A 16783-nucleotide genomic window follows, 5' to 3' on the forward strand; every position below is an offset into this window, starting at 1 on the left:
AAACTAAATATTGAGGTAGATATTGAGGGAAAATTTGACTTTCTGTTTTAACAAAACAGGAAACTGACAAGCAGTGCATAAATTATTTGTGGGTTAAGTGCATGCTTTAAGTTCCAGTGTATAAGCTTTACAGACATTTAATTACAGAAAATGAAGATTATATGTGTAATTATACTTTCATTATGTGTATAATTACATGAATGATGCATTTATGTCAATAGCAGAAACAAGTTGTTTTGTAGAGTTCACTATATTATCCCACTAGTCTCAACTAAAACGCCTAGAAGGGACAAAACAACTTCTGTCTCTAATGAAAAACTTTCCATTGGCCGGCACCATAGATGAGGTCAAAGTGGTGCAATCTGCAACTTCACCATCAGATGTCACTAAAGATTAACATACTGAACCTTTCATAGGGAGTCTAAGCATCACTGTACTGTACATTAACATAAAACTGATTATACTAAGATGCACAAAATGTACCTTTAGTAGTTATTACAGTTATGATTTTGCAGCATTTTCAAAATGATAATAACTAAAAAATAATGGGAGAATAAGCAAGAGAACAGAGCAACCGGTGGCCTTGGACCACACGAACAGTAAACCTTCACAAAATGATGAACTTACTTACAATCACAATAAGAAACAGGTTTGATAATAAACCTGCAGCATTTCAGTTATGACGAGCTCCTGCCCAAGTTTCAAATCCATCTGACTTGAAGATGGATAGTATAGTATAGACTGACCAATAGGCAGTCAGGCCATCAAACTCATAACAGACACATCTAAAATGAAAAATACTGCCCATATTAGATGTGCTACAAGCCACATTCATTGCACTTTATAAGAAAACCTGGTCAAAGCAGACACATATTTCCCACAAAATCATTTAAGTCACATCAGTGCTTCCTTTAACCGGCACATTTACAGAATCTTGCATAGCAATGCTCCAAAAAATATTTTAAAGGTATTGTCTGTTGGCAAAATAAGGTTAAAACTCATCTAGGGGTTGGAATATTAGCGTTTCACCAGTATTATTCATGCATGCTTGTGTATTTTTACAGGAAGTTTGTGTTGGGGTTTGTTTTGTGCTGAGCCAGTTATTTGTTGATGTAAACCACCTTCATTTCTAAGGTAACTGTAGCTAGTGTTGCCCACATTGTCCACTGTATAATAGCAAGTGGAAGGGGTTTAGCAGAAAAAATAACCTGAGTTCTCAGCGTAGAAGCCTGTTCATGTACCTTGGTTTGAAAAGCTCCAACACAAATTTCACATAAGCACACAAGGATGCTCCAAATATTAAGCCTTTAACTAACTTTGCTTCCTCTTTGATTTTGCCAAATTTCACTTTCACCTTTATAAAACTTTGTAACACCACCACAGTGCATGATTATCTCAGCAGATGTAGCTCTTTAAAAGCAAAGAGTCTCATTAATTGGAGAACTAGATTGCACATGGAACAGATTCAAATACAACAGAGAAATGGAAACTGCACTTCTTTCCCAGGTCACAAAGACTCTTGTCAATTAGACTTTCTTCTTCTTATTTCATTTTCAAAAACTTTTCACACTGCCTGAACTCTTATTCAGGCTGCTTCCTGCTGTTACTGGACTGTTTTCCAACCCACGGAGCCACTCTGTACATTTCAGCACCACACGTTCATCCACACCGTAGTCCTCCTCTTCTTCGTACTCCACATCATCGTACTTGTGCTGCTCGTTCAAAAGGGAAATTTTCAAAAAAGAGCTTATGTCTCCCAGTTCTGCATCACTGGTGTTTTTCATTGTGGCTCTGTTATTTGAAACACTGTGTCGCTGGGTTGGCTGATGTCTTTTCGAGAGGTTTTCCCTTCTGCGTCTGGAATCTGCGGCACTTCCAGAAACACCTCCAGCTCCACTTCCGGCATTTCTGGCCGCTGACCTCTGATGTCTTTCACTATTTCTACGGTGCAGCAGCAGAACAGCTTCAGGTGTGAGAGTCAGTGTAAAATGGGCCTCCTCCTGGTGCCTGGCCCTCGATATCACCTCTGATTCCCTCTTGACAGAAGTGTTTACACTTTTAGGCTGTGGCAGTTTTGACAAGGACTCACTTGAGCTAGATGCAGGGAAACTGTCTGTTTGAGATGAGGGCAATGGCCTGTCTCTTCTCTTTGTAGGCAGGTCTGCACTTGACATTCCTTTGGTGGTTGGAAGATGACTCCTGGACTGGCTCTTCTTCCCCAGCTGCTTGAGGTTCAAAGTAAATCTCTCCTTAACTGAGCTGCTTTTGTCTTCTTTTGAGACCTTAGACTTGGCTGCAGTCAGTGATGAATTACTGTCCTTCCTGGTCAGTCCAGACACTGACCGTGCAATCGACACAGGTGGTATGAATGGCATTTTGGCAACACACAGGATCAAGTAAGAGAGGAGTTCAGTTTTTCGGTTGAAACGCTGGAAATAAAAAGAATAGGGCACCAAGGAGGAAACGACTTTACTAAGTAAGGTGAGACACTCTGAAGCATCTTCTTCCATGCAGGGGTCGGCAGAAAGTCAGTGTCTTTGCTGCTGCGATCCACCAGTGTTCACCTCCAGCGGAACAGCTGACATGCTAATGACTTATACATGAAAAGCAGGGGGTGTGGCACGACTGGCAAAGGTTGTTTTGAAACTCACATGCTCATTACTGTGAGGCTCAAAGATCTAAAATAAACACACTTCTAATCCTCTGGTGTCATCAGTGAGGGCACGAGTGAGAGTGCACATGCTTGGTTAATCCTGCTGTGATGACGAAGGAAAGACAAAGGGGAATCCTTATCAGTAATTACACTTGTAAATCAAACACTGCAGGTCAAGTTTGTGCAAATGTCAGGGTAACCCTCCACTGTGCATTGTATTTTACAATCATGACCTTTTTACAATGATTTTATCACTCAAATTTACATATTTAAATTCTACGCAAATCATATTTTACACTTTGCAGTTTGTTTTCATAAAGTAACACAGTGCAACAATGAAAATGGAATCAAATAAGTCTTTTAAATTAAAGGTGTTTTATATATATATTATTGATGTTCCAATCTCTGACCATCAGGGGTCAATGTGGTACCAGAACACACGCAGGACCAAAACCTTTTTTTTTTTTTTTTTTTTAAATCAGTCTAGCTGCTTTTTGACACCTGGTTAAACTCCAAAAAGCAGTTACACAGTCAAAACTCGCTAAAAGTACATTAAAAAAAAATTAAGGAAAATCAGCACAAACCTGCAAACAACAGTAAAAACAAACAAACAAAAAAAAACACAAGGAAAACAGTGCAAAAAAAAAAGCCCAAACCATCTATTTTTATAGTGACTCGGTCTTACTCACTGCTGTTTTGCCTCCATTACACAGGCAGCAGGGAATGGACTGAGCATGCTCAGATGTCTATGGAAAGAACAAGGTCTATTCTATCAGCACATTGACATTTTTCCTATTGAGCAAATGACTGAATTTTTATGAATATTTAAAATAAATTATACATTTGGACACATCAGGGATTAAAGAGCTAAAGTCATATCTGTAAAGTCCCATATGTTGACACCTTTTGTGTAGTTTCCTTTTCTAATGCCTTTTGGGAGCCTTTTTGGAAATAAAAATACTACCTATCGTCTCTTTAAAGGGAGTCAATTGTATAAAATCAAATGGGAAACAAAAACCAAGCAAATAGCAGGTATTAGGGACACATGTCACAGCATGCCTTTTCAGAGATTCATACCCACAATCCTCTCTTTGACTGAATCACTGAAAATGTGAAGGTTTTTTGCACTACAGACTGATGGATGTATGAGTAAGCGGATCAATGTTCAAGGCACAAAGTCAGTGTTGATAATATGCCCTTACTGTATGCACCAGTACATGCTGTGAAAGTAGCTGCAGCACTCCATTAAAGTAAAAATATTATGTCATTTTTAACAAACACAGAGGACAAGAAACCTCAGAGTACATACCTGATCCAAATGATGCCTCAGGTCCTATGAAACCCAGTATATATTTTTAAAGAAGCTGCCGACAGAGTTTTTTTTTTTTTTTTTTTTTTTGCCATATTGCAAGGCTGTTTAGTAGAATTGGGAAAGGGCAATAACATGCCCTCACTCAGACAGAAAAAAAAGGGGGAAACATCAGGAAAATTTATTTTGGTGCAAACCTGTTAAAATGCTGCTAAAATTTAAAATGATTCAAGATAGCATATATGTCTTTATATTACAGTTGAATTTATCCTGGAATTCTACAGCATCCATTTGACACAGTTTAAGATACAATATACATTTCATCGGTTGTGCATCTGTCTTTAGTTACAGCATGTTTTCTTGTGCACATGGAGAACCCGACAACAGCGGGGGCAGGTGTGATAGGCGTCCTTGAAAGAATTCACACAAAATGGAATCAGGCAGCAGCCAACCACCAACCTGTGACAAAAAAAAAAAAAAAATCATCCATTCTCATCTTATGAATGTGTGTTTCTGAGGTGGTGTGATCGATGCTGTATAATGAAATAACAAAATTTAAGTGCTGAACTGTCCTCACCCACATAACACGAACACAAGGCACATGAGCCATGCAAATGTCCCGGCATGAAAGGTCACCTGTGTGGTGACCTGAGCCTCACATGAAGGGCAGGTGGTCAGGGCTGGAAAACAAAACAGCTCTGTCTCGTAGCAAACAAACTTTGGCCTGGAAGGAGTTTGAGCAGGTGCCGACACTAGAGACGTGACATAGAGGGGTGAGGGGGAAAGCAACAACATGTTCATACTCACAGTCAATAAAATAAGATGCAATGTATTCAGTTTGTTTGCCTCACTTTAAAAGATGTTTAGGAATAGCAAACAAAAACAGAATAGTTGTGTACCAGCAGTGCAACGTGACGCTGCCTTCACGTGCCATCAGGAAGATGATCCTTCCCACTAGTGACTTTGAAATTATGAGTGTGTTGTGTTCAGCGCTTTTGTTGTTGTAGTGAAATGAAAAATGGCTGACAATTGAATTTATCGTCACCTGCTACTTGGGTTAAGGGCCTGGGCAAGTGAAAGTGAACATCAGAGTCAATTTCTATTTTCTCTAAAACAATTTTGATTACTCAGCATGAAAGACATATCTCTAGTTTCTAAAACTGTCTTTATTTAATTTGTACCTGGATTACAACTGGATATGTAAGAAAATATATGAGAATACAGTGTAAATTAAGAACAATAAAGGTTGTAAATGAATGTATACAGAATAAATTCAGAATGTAAATAGCAATGTGTAAATAAATATGTTAAAAATATATGCCTGTGTCTAATCTTATATTTCATTATAATCAAGGTCAAAATCAGTCTGTTCAGTGTTTATTGGTACTTGCCTAAAATACAGTGTCCTTAACATATCTAATAAGTCTGTTAACGATATTTTAGAGATGATAGAATGGCAAGACAAAAGCAGAACGGTGTACATACTAAAAATTTCACGACATAAGTGTCTTCTCAACAAGTTTGCAATTAAGTGTTGCTTGCAATTCTATTCTAGGCCTGGAACTAACTCACAATATCTCCTCTGAAAACTTCTACTTTCTCTGGATTGGTCACTTGCTGCCTGTATCTGTCACTATAAAATATTCCTTGATGTCTGCCTTAACCAACACCAAGAGTTCCACTTATCATATTATGGATGTGAATGAGGAAACATCTACAATCAATGTTAAACTTAAATATTTCATGTACTTAAAGGAAATAAAACCAGTCATTTACAGGCAACATCTGCTTTACATGTCCAAAATGGAGGGTTAACGTGAGTTTGTACCTTGGTGTAGCTGAGTTGAATGTTCAACTCCAGGTGAAAAAGAAAATGAGGGAGGAGGCGGCAAAGGGCCGAAGGCTGAATGAATATGGTACATCCTCACAGTTTGTTCTGATTGACCCGTATCTGCAAAAAAAGATGAAGGAGCTGAAGTGTTTTTTTTCAGTGTCTGAAGACCAAAGTTTGGGGTAATTAAGATGTTTTACCTGGTAAGATATACGACGGAGGTGTAGGAAGTGGCTCATCCACCTTTGGTAAGGATTCCATTTGCACCGTGTGTCGGGATAAAACAGGAGAAAGAGAATGTACAACAGCAAAAAGGGGATTATTGAAGGTGTTTAGATGACTGGGTCAGTTCATCTGTAGATGGGCCAGGTGCAGGTAATACATGTCTCCTCTGATTGGTTAGAAAAGTTGTTACTCAAAAGTCATGTGATAAAATGATGTCCTGAATCCTTGTAACTGTTCTTAAGTGATGTGTGTACTAGTTAAAAGAGCAAAAACACTGAAATCTTATACAATAAAAAATGTGTGTATTTAAGTGTTAGTTTAGTTTCAAACCAGTACTTGTAGTGTTCCTACTTTGTAAAAACATGACAAAAAACAAAATGTAAGTGTTGGTGGCTGCCTTTGATATTGATATTGTTGTACCTACAAAACAACAATAAGCACACTTTTACTCATTCTTACTTTGATTCTGTGTTATCTTTATGTTGTAAAGCAGATTGGAAGAACTATGTTTTTTGCTATTCCAGACAAATAGTGGCTATTTGAAATAATGTTCTTGATGAAATGCAAAGTGCTATAATCTCCTGAGACCCAGGAAAGTAAATGTTTAGCTTTTTACATGAAACAATTGTCTTGATTGGAAATTGCATAATGCAACCCTTTTTTCAGATACATTTTAAAATTATTTTTATTTATTTATTCATTTTAATGGAATGTCCTTTACAATGGACAGAATTTTTATAGTAAAACCGTGAAACTTTTGTCTCAGGAGGATAATAAAATGGTTGATTTTGGTTTCAGAAATAAAACTTGAGCTCTGGGGAAGGTAAGATGAAAACCATCAAGCTCCATTCTTCTATGCATCTACTGAAAATAATGAGTCTAAAGCAAACATGTATCTGAACAAATATGTTATCATTTATTTTTATCAGTAATTAAAAAATAAATAAATAAATAAATAAATAAATAAATAAATAGAATAAACTAGAAAAGCTCTCAGAGAGCGCAGACCTCCGCCAAGGCAGATCAGTGCCCCCCCTCCCGATCACTACCAAAATTTAGTCATTTGTTCCTTGTGCCAGTATCAACATTTCCTGAAATTTTCATCCAAATCCGTCCATAACTTTTTGAGTTATCATGCACATGGACAGACAGACAGACAGACAAACCAAGGCTGACAAAAACATAATCTCCTTGGCGGAGGTAAAAATACGCCATAATCAACACAAGTCCAAAGGCAAAAACAGAAAGAAATAACCAAGGACAAAAAGGCTCTATATTTAAGAGACTAAATCAAAGACGCATACAGACAGTGGATGTTCTAATATCAGTCCTGTAAGGTCACAAAGCTCAGTACACATGTTTGGATCTCATTGGGCCTTGGATGCATTTCCACTTGGCACTAGGTCTGTTCACTTAACACACATCACTGCCAGGTCTTAAAGAGATTTGAGAGTTTAGTTGAATCCACATATTTGCTCATTCTTAAAAAGAGGAAAGAAATTGATCTTTGGCAAATCCAGGTTAAAAACCATCTTCTATTCATGTGCTTCTGAGTTAACTCTTTTCAAACTTGTCTTTTAAATGCATTTTTTATGTCTTGCTTTATTCTATTTTAATTTTTACTATCAATTTTAATGTATGATTTTAATATAATTAATGTCTTTCTTTTATTCTGTGAGTGCATTCTAAAATCAAGTTTTATCTCTGATGATTTCAATGTTTTTTTTTTTCCCTTTTTTGATTTAATTTCAATGTCTTTTTTTTCTTCTGTGATTTTTTTATGCCTTTGTAAAGCACTTTCAGTTACCCTGTGTATGAATAGTACTATACAGGGTGGGGAAGCAAAATTTACAATGAACATTTAGTTGTTTTTTCTCAGCAGGCACTACGTCAATTGTTTTGAAACCAAACATATATTGATGTCATAATCATACCTAACACTATTATCCATACCTTTTCAGAAACTTTTGCCCATATGAGTAATCAGGAAAGCAAATGTCAAAGAGTGTGTGATTTGCTGAATGCACTCGTCACACCAAAGGAGATTTCAAAAATAGTTGGAGTGTCCATAAAGACTGTTTATAATGGAAAGAAGAGAATGACTATGAGCAAAACTATTACGAGAAAGTCTGGAAGATACTATTAAAGAAAAATGGGAGAAGTTGTCACCAGAATATTTGAGGAACACTTGTGCAAGTTTCAGGAACTGTGTGTGAAGGCAGTTATTGAGAAAGAAGGAGGACACACAGAATAAAAACATTGTCTATCATGTAAATTTTCTTGTGGCAAATAAATTCTCATGACTTTCAATAAACTCATTGGTCATACACTGTCTTTCAATCCCTGCCTCAAAATATTGTAAATTTTGCTTCCCCACCCTGTACAAATAAACTTGCCTTGCCTAAATATAAAAGATGTAGTATGCTACCTTCATTTCCCACTTTAAAATCAAACATAATAATGAAAACACAGTTAAAACAAAAAGAAAATGTGCAATGAAATAAGAAAGGATAGACTTTTGAGGTCTGGTTGATAGTGTCCTCTGTATGAAACAGTTTAGTTGCATATGTGAAATGACTGCATTGAATTATTATAAAAATGACCAGTCACTCATAGTCCCACTTATATAACTTGGGAAAAGATATTTCTGGGTTGTAAACATATTTAAACAAAACAATCTCTCACTATATTAGTAAGAAAGCACAAGGACTACACTTTTCTACTCTGGACAGTCTTTATTTGGCATATACAGTGACAAAATGCCCTACTAATTGTCCTAATTGTGTCACTTCTCTGAACTTTTGTCATTTTTGAACTAAACACCGATGCTGCTCGTGTTTTGTTCCATTTGGCCTCTGCTTAATTGTCCAAACCCTTCACTAGGTGGGGTTGTTTTGTAACCTGTAAGTCACTTTAGTGTGTTTCCCACTCTCGCCACTAGGGGCGCTCTTCCCTCTGGTCGTAGTTTGTGTATGACTGTAAGACTTCGACGTTGAACGGGGTTATTCACTTGAATGTAACAGCTAGCGTGATGAGGCTAAGCTAGCTGTCAGCCAGGCATCTACGGGTTTTGCTGCCGAGTTTGCTACCGGATGCCCCGGGTCGTATCCTGCTGGCCGTCTTGACATTCCCTCAACATTCCTGGACGAATTCGTGTCGACTGACCAGAGTCCGCGAATTCAGGTCCACTCCTATTCTAACCTTTCCCTGTTAGCGTAACCTAGCTCGCCGGCTAACGAGTGTGCACACTCGGAGAACCAGACTGACGAGGTAAGTTAGCATTCGGGCTAGCGGAATGTACGGCTGACGGTGTCGCTGTCATCTAGAGTTGATGCATTTCCCCCAAGGAAAAGCCGAGGTCTCATTCGTAGTGACAGGCCTTTTGGTAAATATGTGGATAGCAACACGTCAGTATTTTCGTAAAACGATTAATCTTGCTCCCAGGCCTGTATGTTACCGGTGAAGTATTAGCAGGCATATTGAGAAACGTAAACTGGCTTGTTACGTTAGTGTTTCATAATGTTAGCCAGTTAGGTTACCGAATATGGAAATTCGGTCAAGTCATGCAACAATAATGGTAGCTGTTAACTAGCTAAGCAGGTCACTCTAGTCCGTAAAAGTCTGTAACGCAGTGAGTAGATGTGAAAGGGCTGAGATGTGAAGGATGGAAAAGTTGGCTAGTTAACATTAGCTTGGTAGTAATATTTTCGCATTGGCTAATAGCAGGGCGAAGTGCTCTGAAAGGAATTAAGTGAGCTATTGTCACAAAACTAACAGGAGTTATCAGTATAATTGTGGGCAAAATGACATTAAAGTTAACAATTAACTGGTTGTCCTATTTTATTCGCAAGTTTGTTATATAGACATGCTTTCAGCTATTGAGAGGCAAAGTTCAGTTCAGCTGCTCCCTCAGATTCTATTTGTTGTCAGTTGCTAATGTAAGTTTTGCTGTGACTTGGCAGCATTCAACTTAAGGACCACACCCAGACAAGATGTCCCTTCATCAATTTCTGTTGGAACCCATCACCTGCCACGCGTGGAACCGCGACAGGACACGTAAGCCTCAAATGTTTCCTCATTTCTGTCAACAGCACAAAGTATCCACTCGTAATGCAGCAGTGGAGAGGAATCACCGACCACACATAATGATATTTAAAGCAAACATTTTAATGTAAATACACAATTCCAACAAGGTTATGTATAAGTGTGTACACTGACTTGTTCCGAAAGGATTTACGAGATACCAAGAACTGGTTTAACTTGTTTCTTATCTTTATGTCCCTCATCCTAAACATTTTTTTCTGCAGAAATTGCCATCAGTCCCAATAACCATGAAGTTCATATCTATAAGAAAAGTGGTAACCAGTGGGTCAAGACTCATGAACTGAAGGAGCACAATGGACATATAACAGGTATTAAGACTCAAGATTTGAGATTATTTTTTTACCCATCAGATGAGATGTCTGTATTCTCAGCTCTGTCTTTATGACTAATCCGTATCAGCAGAGATGTCATTATCACAGTTCCACATTTGCCAGCAAACTGTAAAACATTGATTTTATTTTTAGCTTTTAATATTTTCTGCTTCACTCCTCTGCTTTGTAAGTCATGGTTCATTGATGTTTCTCTGCTGTATCATAGGCATCGACTGGGCTCCTAAAAGTGACCGTATAGTGACATGTGGGGCAGATCGCAATGCCTATGTGTGGTCTCAGAAGGAGGGTGTATGGAAGCCCACACTGGTCATCCTCAGGATCAACCGTGCTGCCACCTTCGTCAAGTGGTCTCCACTGGAGAACAAGTTCGCAGTGGGTAGCGGGGCTCGACTCATCTCTGTCTGCTACTTTGAATCTGAGAATGATTGGTGAGATCATCAGTACATTCATGCCATTTTTTTGCTGTAACATGGTAGAATTCATTACATACTTGAAAACTGTAGATGGTACATTGTTTTATTTTTAATATACACAGTCATTAATTTAGTGCATTGGGGCAACAAATGAAATTGCTGATAATAATAGGCTTAAGGGATTTTAGTACTGGTACAAAACTGTTCAGGTACAGATAATCTGGTAAAATGAAGAGCTAAAATAGAACATAGTTACATCAAGGAACAAATAAATATAGCAAGTTTCTATACTAAGAGTCCTGGTATGGATCATTTCAGTGTAAGATGTAACTGAGCTGGCGGCATGAGGTCAGTCTAGTATACATATTTATGTGTATGAAATAAAATAAAAACTAATTAAAATATGTGAAATGTGATTCAGTAGAAACTATCATTGTTCTCGGGGTCTTTCAGAGTGTGATATTTAGCCTTGTATTGCTCCATATAAATGAGCTTCTCTTCTACATATCTTTGAAAAGGTAATGATGGGAGACATTTTGTTATTTCAGAAAGACTAAATGATGATGGCATGTCAAGAGTTCACAATCTTCATTCATGTTAAATTAAATGTTTGAATCCATCATTCATCATAAAAAGGGCTTGACAGACTTAGATCAGAAAAATCAAACCACTTATTTTTGCTTAACAGTGCTGTCTCTCATTAGAAAAATAACAATTTAGCCAAATGCATATAGAAATGGTATTTTCTTGTTGTTAATTTACCGTTTTTGTGCCAAGGAAACTTAGATATAGTCATGATAAAACCTGAACTGTCTCTAAGGCCTTCATTAAATAAATGAATGAAAACAAATTCAATCACATATATTTATGACACAACAATGAATATGTCACAGCAGAAAATACCATCCACTATTGTCAGTGAAATGACATTTTATTTGTCAGTGTCGGTCAACAAGAAAACAGGGGCTTTCACTAATTCATATGTACAGTCGTGGAAAAAATTATTAAGCCACCCCTTGTTTTCGTCAATTTCTTGTTCATTTTAATGCCTGGTACAACTAAAGGTACATTTATTTGGACAAATATACTGATAACAACAAAAATAGCTCATAAGAGTTTAATTTAAGAATTGATATCTTGACATTTTCCATGTTTTCTTGATAAGGACCAAAGTCACTTAAGTTCTTACATCAATAGCTATGACATTGTACTGCCAAAAACAGTGCTTTTAGGCATTCCATGTTTCCTTTTCGGTCTGTTTTAGTCACGATACACACAGGAGTTAGTACTTGATTGCATAACCATTGTTTTTGATGACTTTTGATGGTCTAATAATTTTTTCCACAACTGTACATCCCTAATTATTACTACCTAGATGTTATCTGCAAGAGTTCGTTTTTATTTTGTAACTCTTAAAATGTCCTATGCTTCCCCTTAGGTGGGTGAGCAAGCACATCAAGAAACCAATCCGCTCCACCATCCTCAGTCTGGACTGGCATCCAAACAACGTCCTGCTGGCTGCTGGATCCTGTGACTTTAAATGCAGGTCAGTGTCGTGACCATTGAATTTAAGCACTTCATATAGAGCAAATCTGTTCTTTCATTTTTGTTTTGGCTTTTTGCCTTTTACTCAACTCTCCCCTTCCCTCCCCCTCTGTCCTTCAGGGTGTTTTCAGCCTACATCAAGGAGGTGGAAGAGAAACCGGGTCCTACACCCTGGGGCAGTAAGATGCCATTTGGGGCTGTGTTAGCAGAATTTGGAGGAGCAGGTTTGTGTCTCTGTGGTCTACTTGAGTTAAGGTGAAAATGCTTTTTTATATGCTGACTCGCAGTCACTGTTGGAACTAAATCGAAACAAAAATCTGCTTTTGTTGCACTCTGTCTGTTAGGTGGAGGGGGTTGGGTCCACTCTGTCTCTTTCTCAGCCTCTGGTAACCGTCTGGCCTGGGTCAGCCATGACAGCACTGTCACTGTGGTGGACAGCTCTAAGACTGCCAGGTATACATGTCTGTTTTTTGCATTAAAGGGCTTCTTTTGGGATGTTACTAGAAGTTACTCTCAAAAAATCTCCAGTTCTTGTAATCAAATACACAAAGTAATATCAAAGTATTTGCGAATTGTACCTGCATCTTCAGGGCTCCAGACAAATAGGAATGAAAAAGGATGTCAATCTCAGTATATTGACTGATTTTGTACATCCACACCAGGAGAATGATAAAAAAAATATATAATTTAGAAGCAACAAAAATGTTCAGTCACTCCTGTCTGTCAAAATGGGAATGAGATTTAGAGATTAGTCTGTCCCAACAATAGATCAGAGATGCCTTTTTCATTAAATGAAAATATTCTCCCATGTAGTTCATGTTTAGAAAAGCAATCAAATTAAAAAGGCAAACACTGATCAAATTAAAGGGAGAGTTTTTATACTACATAAACATTTTATGGAGTATATAATGGTGTGTTTATATACATATGTTTACATTTTCTTTATTATTTGCAAGAATGCATAAACATTTCTGTTCTTTTTTTGAGGAGGTGACTGATTTTAGTGTTTATTTTAGTTTAATGGTACTTTAAGGGAAGCTTTGGTTTTGTAAAGAACAGGGAAGGAAGAGGACATGACATTAACTAAGATTTACAAAACCGTTGCTTATTAAGGTTTTAAATTTCTGGGTGACAAAGAATCACAAGACACCAACGGTAAACAGTACAACGATCTGAACAAAAACAAAGATCAAGTTACTCTTTTTTTTTTTTTTTTTTTTTTTTCTTGTGTGAATTTTTATTTAGGTGTCATGTTCTTGAAAACTGATGTTTCAGCATTTATTACATTAATCATAATCTTTCCACTGCTAGTTTTTTGCTTTAGTTTTTATTAAATCTAATAATCCTGGTATGCTGTGCAAAACATTGGCTGCTGAGCATAAGTCAGTATTTATTATGATTATCTACTGAGGGTTCCTGTAAGATAAAGAACCTTAACAACCAGATAAACCAGATCCTAGACTACATGTAGCAGGAGGGTAGTGAATGCAAATTTAACAAGTTCTGACTCGAAAAAAGTGCACATTGCATATCATGATACCAGCTCAAGAAGTGAAATGAAACTAGGGGACTAGAGTTTGTTGTTAACTGGTGTTTGTGTGTTCAGTCCTTCACAGCTGAAGACGGAGTTCCTCCCTCTCCTCAGTGTCATTTTTGTTTCGGAGAACAGTTTAGTAGCCGCGGTAAGAAGTCAAAACAGCATTTTTAGTGTACTACCTTGCTGACACATAAAATGAAAGAGGTGCTGATGTAAAATCTCATCCTGTAATTCCAGGGCCATGACTGTTGCCCCATGCTGTTCCGTTGCGACGATGGTGGGACGCTGACATTTGTGTCAAAGCTGGACCTCCCCAAGCAGAGCATTCAGAGGAACATCTCTGCCATGGAACGTTTCAGAAATATGGACAAGAGAGCCACCACCGAGGACCGCAACACTGCCCTGGACACACTGCACCAGAACAGCATCACGTAAGTCCTTCTCTAACAGGAAGCAGCTACAGATGTTTAGATAAACGACAAGATTCAAGTATGTTTGAATGTGCTGTCTGAATAAATTTATAATTTTAAATGCTGTTGGATATTAGTCGCTGAACTGGTTTTTCTGAAAGGCCTTTTTTGGCATAAGTCAGTAACACCTTAAACAGCCTCCACAAATATGAAGAAGTTGAAGCAACAACTTTCTGAAACAGTTTCAACAAAATCTGAATATTAAAACATTCATGAAGGTAGGATAGAATGCAGAGTCTTTGCAAATCACATTAGTTGTACTAAAATTCTCTGAGTTCAAGTCTGGTTAAATTGGTTTATTCCACCATGGTGCCAGTTCTTTGTGCTGGTATGGGTCAGGGGATATGGCAGAAATTATCATATTTTTTTATTCATGTGCAGATATTTGGTAATGTAAATCTAGCTTCAGTAGAAATGGGCCCAGTGTTTTCAGGTTTTACTGGATTTAACTATGCTGTCCTGTTGTCCAAAGCACTTTACCTTATCAGCTGAATTAGTGAGATTTTAAGATTAGACCTTAATAGCAATAGGATTGTTCCTGTAATGGAAATAGGACCGTCTAATCTCTACTAATAGAGACATTTCTTCCATTGATCAGTGTTTATATGCTAGTTGATATTCAGTATTGGTCCATGTCAAACAGTGACTCATGTCTGTGTTGTATTAAAGGTTGTTTCATGAATTGAAATCCTTCACTCATTCATTATGATGATGATGTCATTTTCTGTGATCAAAAACAGATGATCGCAACAAATAAATGTGGACCAATTAACTGTTAATCAGCACAGATGGGATGTTTTTCAGATAACTGATATCAACAGAATATGCAGTTCTTTGAGATGCTCCACATGCATACAAGGTGTCATGTATGTCTGACACACTGAAATTATTAACCAGGGTGTGAACACACATCCTGGGACAAACTGAAGTCAAGTTTTAATAGATAGTTTCCTTTATTTCTTGTCTGATTTTAGGGATTTTAGACATTGTCAGTGACATTGTTGGCTGTCAGCAAAAATGAGTAAGAGTGCTGATGTTTGAACTTTATTCTTTGTTACTATTATTATTATTATTATTATTATTATTATTATTATTATTATTATTATTAGGTATAAAGATATTCCAGGAATTCCGTCCAACCGATTGTAGTGTCTAACCGATTTTGCCGACATTATTCACCTGATTCTTTTCAAACTTCATACACATGTTCTTTATGATTTTTACACATTTTTTAGAAGTTTTTCAAAAGATTGAAAGTTAAGACTCAAAATTAATCCCTGGGTAGGCAGAGTATCATTGATCAGGAAGTGTTGTGCGCCCGGGCGAGGGTATTAGTAAGATGCGCTTACTTTATCACTTGTTTATTTATTTATTTATCTCTTCACAGCCAAGTGTCTATCTATGAGGGAGACAAAAGGGATTGTCGCAAGTTCTGCACCACAGGCATCGATGGAGCTATGACTATTTGGGACTTCAAGGTACAAACTGACAGCTAGTGTTTCCGCCTCAGTGTCATGTGTTCAGTTACTAATTAACTCTGCTTGTTCTTCTTCTTTAGAGTCTAGAAGCTTCTATCCAGGGTCTCCGCATCATGTGAAGAAATCTTGTGAATGAATGAAGAGAGGCTGCCCCACCCCCCTCGGCCCTCACCCCTGCTCCTCCCCCTGCCACTCCTGCGACGCAGCCAGTAACATACATAACTGACCACCTTATCGAGTGTCTGCTGAAGCACTGATCAGACCATAACACACTCTGCTGGGTGTGTGCTTTACACTCTAACACACACTAAAGTACACACATGCACACACTACACACACATACACACTGAGCTGACGTGTGACATCACTGTTGATTTACTTTTTTTTGTTTGTTTTTAATGAAGGTTAACCAGGTGTCGAAGTGGGAAAGGTCCTCTGACGCGTATTAAACGTGACGTGAAATGTGTGTTTTTATGTTCTCTAACCTCCTGTACCAAAAGTTGAACACTAAAAGGTGCGTTTTATCCAAAAATCAGACTGTATTTCACCTCAGATGAACCTCAATATGATCTCCGAATATTAGTTTCAAGCTAGTGGTAGGGATGTGATATTTTACCTCCTGGATGATGGTAAAAAGCAGGCGACGTCATAGTTGTGATTTGGACCTGGGTTTCTGATATTCGGAGGTCATGTCGCTGGTTGGCTGTAGAACTGCAGCGTCTGACGGTGGAGAGGGAAGGCAGCGGTCTAAACTCGTGCGGAGTCACAGCTCGCCAGCACTAGGCTCTGTAGCTACTTCACTAAAACTACACAAGATGGAGGATTTCTATGTAACTGATCATGAGGTAGACATGAAATAAAGATGAAATACATTTACAGTACACAA

The 16783-nt window shown here is 37.7% G+C and overlaps 2 protein-coding genes across 3 annotated transcripts; one reads left to right on the forward strand and one right to left on the reverse strand.

Moving 5' to 3' along the window:
* Positions 1-1553: 1553 nt before the first annotated feature.
* LOC115421609 (proline-rich protein 18-like) lies at positions 1554-2401 on the reverse strand. Its single transcript, XM_030137613.1, has one exon. The coding sequence runs from the start codon at positions 2373-2375 to the stop codon at positions 1554-1556; it is 822 nt and encodes a 273-aa protein (XP_029993473.1). The 5' UTR covers positions 2376-2401.
* Positions 2402-9003: 6602 nt separating this feature from the next.
* On the forward strand, positions 9004-16783 carry arpc1a (actin related protein 2/3 complex, subunit 1A). Of its 2 annotated transcripts, none has more exons than XM_030142223.1 (11): positions 9004-9288; positions 9977-10074; positions 10326-10430; positions 10660-10882; positions 12306-12413; positions 12533-12636; positions 12757-12865; positions 14019-14094; positions 14187-14380; positions 15807-15897; positions 15978-16783. In XM_030142223.1, the coding sequence occupies exons 2-11, from the start codon at positions 10011-10013 to the stop codon at positions 16014-16016; spliced, it is 1113 nt and encodes a 370-aa protein (XP_029998083.1). In that variant the 5' UTR covers positions 9004-9288; positions 9977-10010; the 3' UTR covers positions 16017-16783. The 2 variants fall into 2 exon arrangements, with proteins under 2 accessions (XP_029998083.1, XP_029998078.1); XM_030142218.1 differs by having other exon boundaries at positions 9981-10074.

Source organism: Sphaeramia orbicularis, chromosome 1 (genome assembly GCF_902148855.1).
Source record: "Sphaeramia orbicularis chromosome 1, fSphaOr1.1, whole genome shotgun sequence".
Taxonomy (NCBI): domain Eukaryota; kingdom Metazoa; phylum Chordata; class Actinopteri; order Kurtiformes; family Apogonidae; genus Sphaeramia; species Sphaeramia orbicularis.

Coding starts and splice junctions, on each gene's coding strand:
- arpc1a (XM_030142223.1), top strand. CDS start 10,011: ATGTCCCTTCATCAATTTCTGTTGGAACCCATCACCTGCCACGCGTGG. Junction 10,431..10,659: donor GCACAATGGACATATAACAG/GTATTAAGACTC, acceptor GCTGTATCATAG/GCATCGACTGGGCTCCTAAA. Junction 14,095..14,186: donor AGAACAGTTTAGTAGCCGCG/GTAAGAAGTCAA, acceptor CTGTAATTCCAG/GGCCATGACTGTTGCCCCAT.
- LOC115421609 (XM_030137613.1), bottom strand. CDS start 2,375: ATGCCATTCATACCACCTGTGTCGATTGCACGGTCAGTGTCTGGACTG.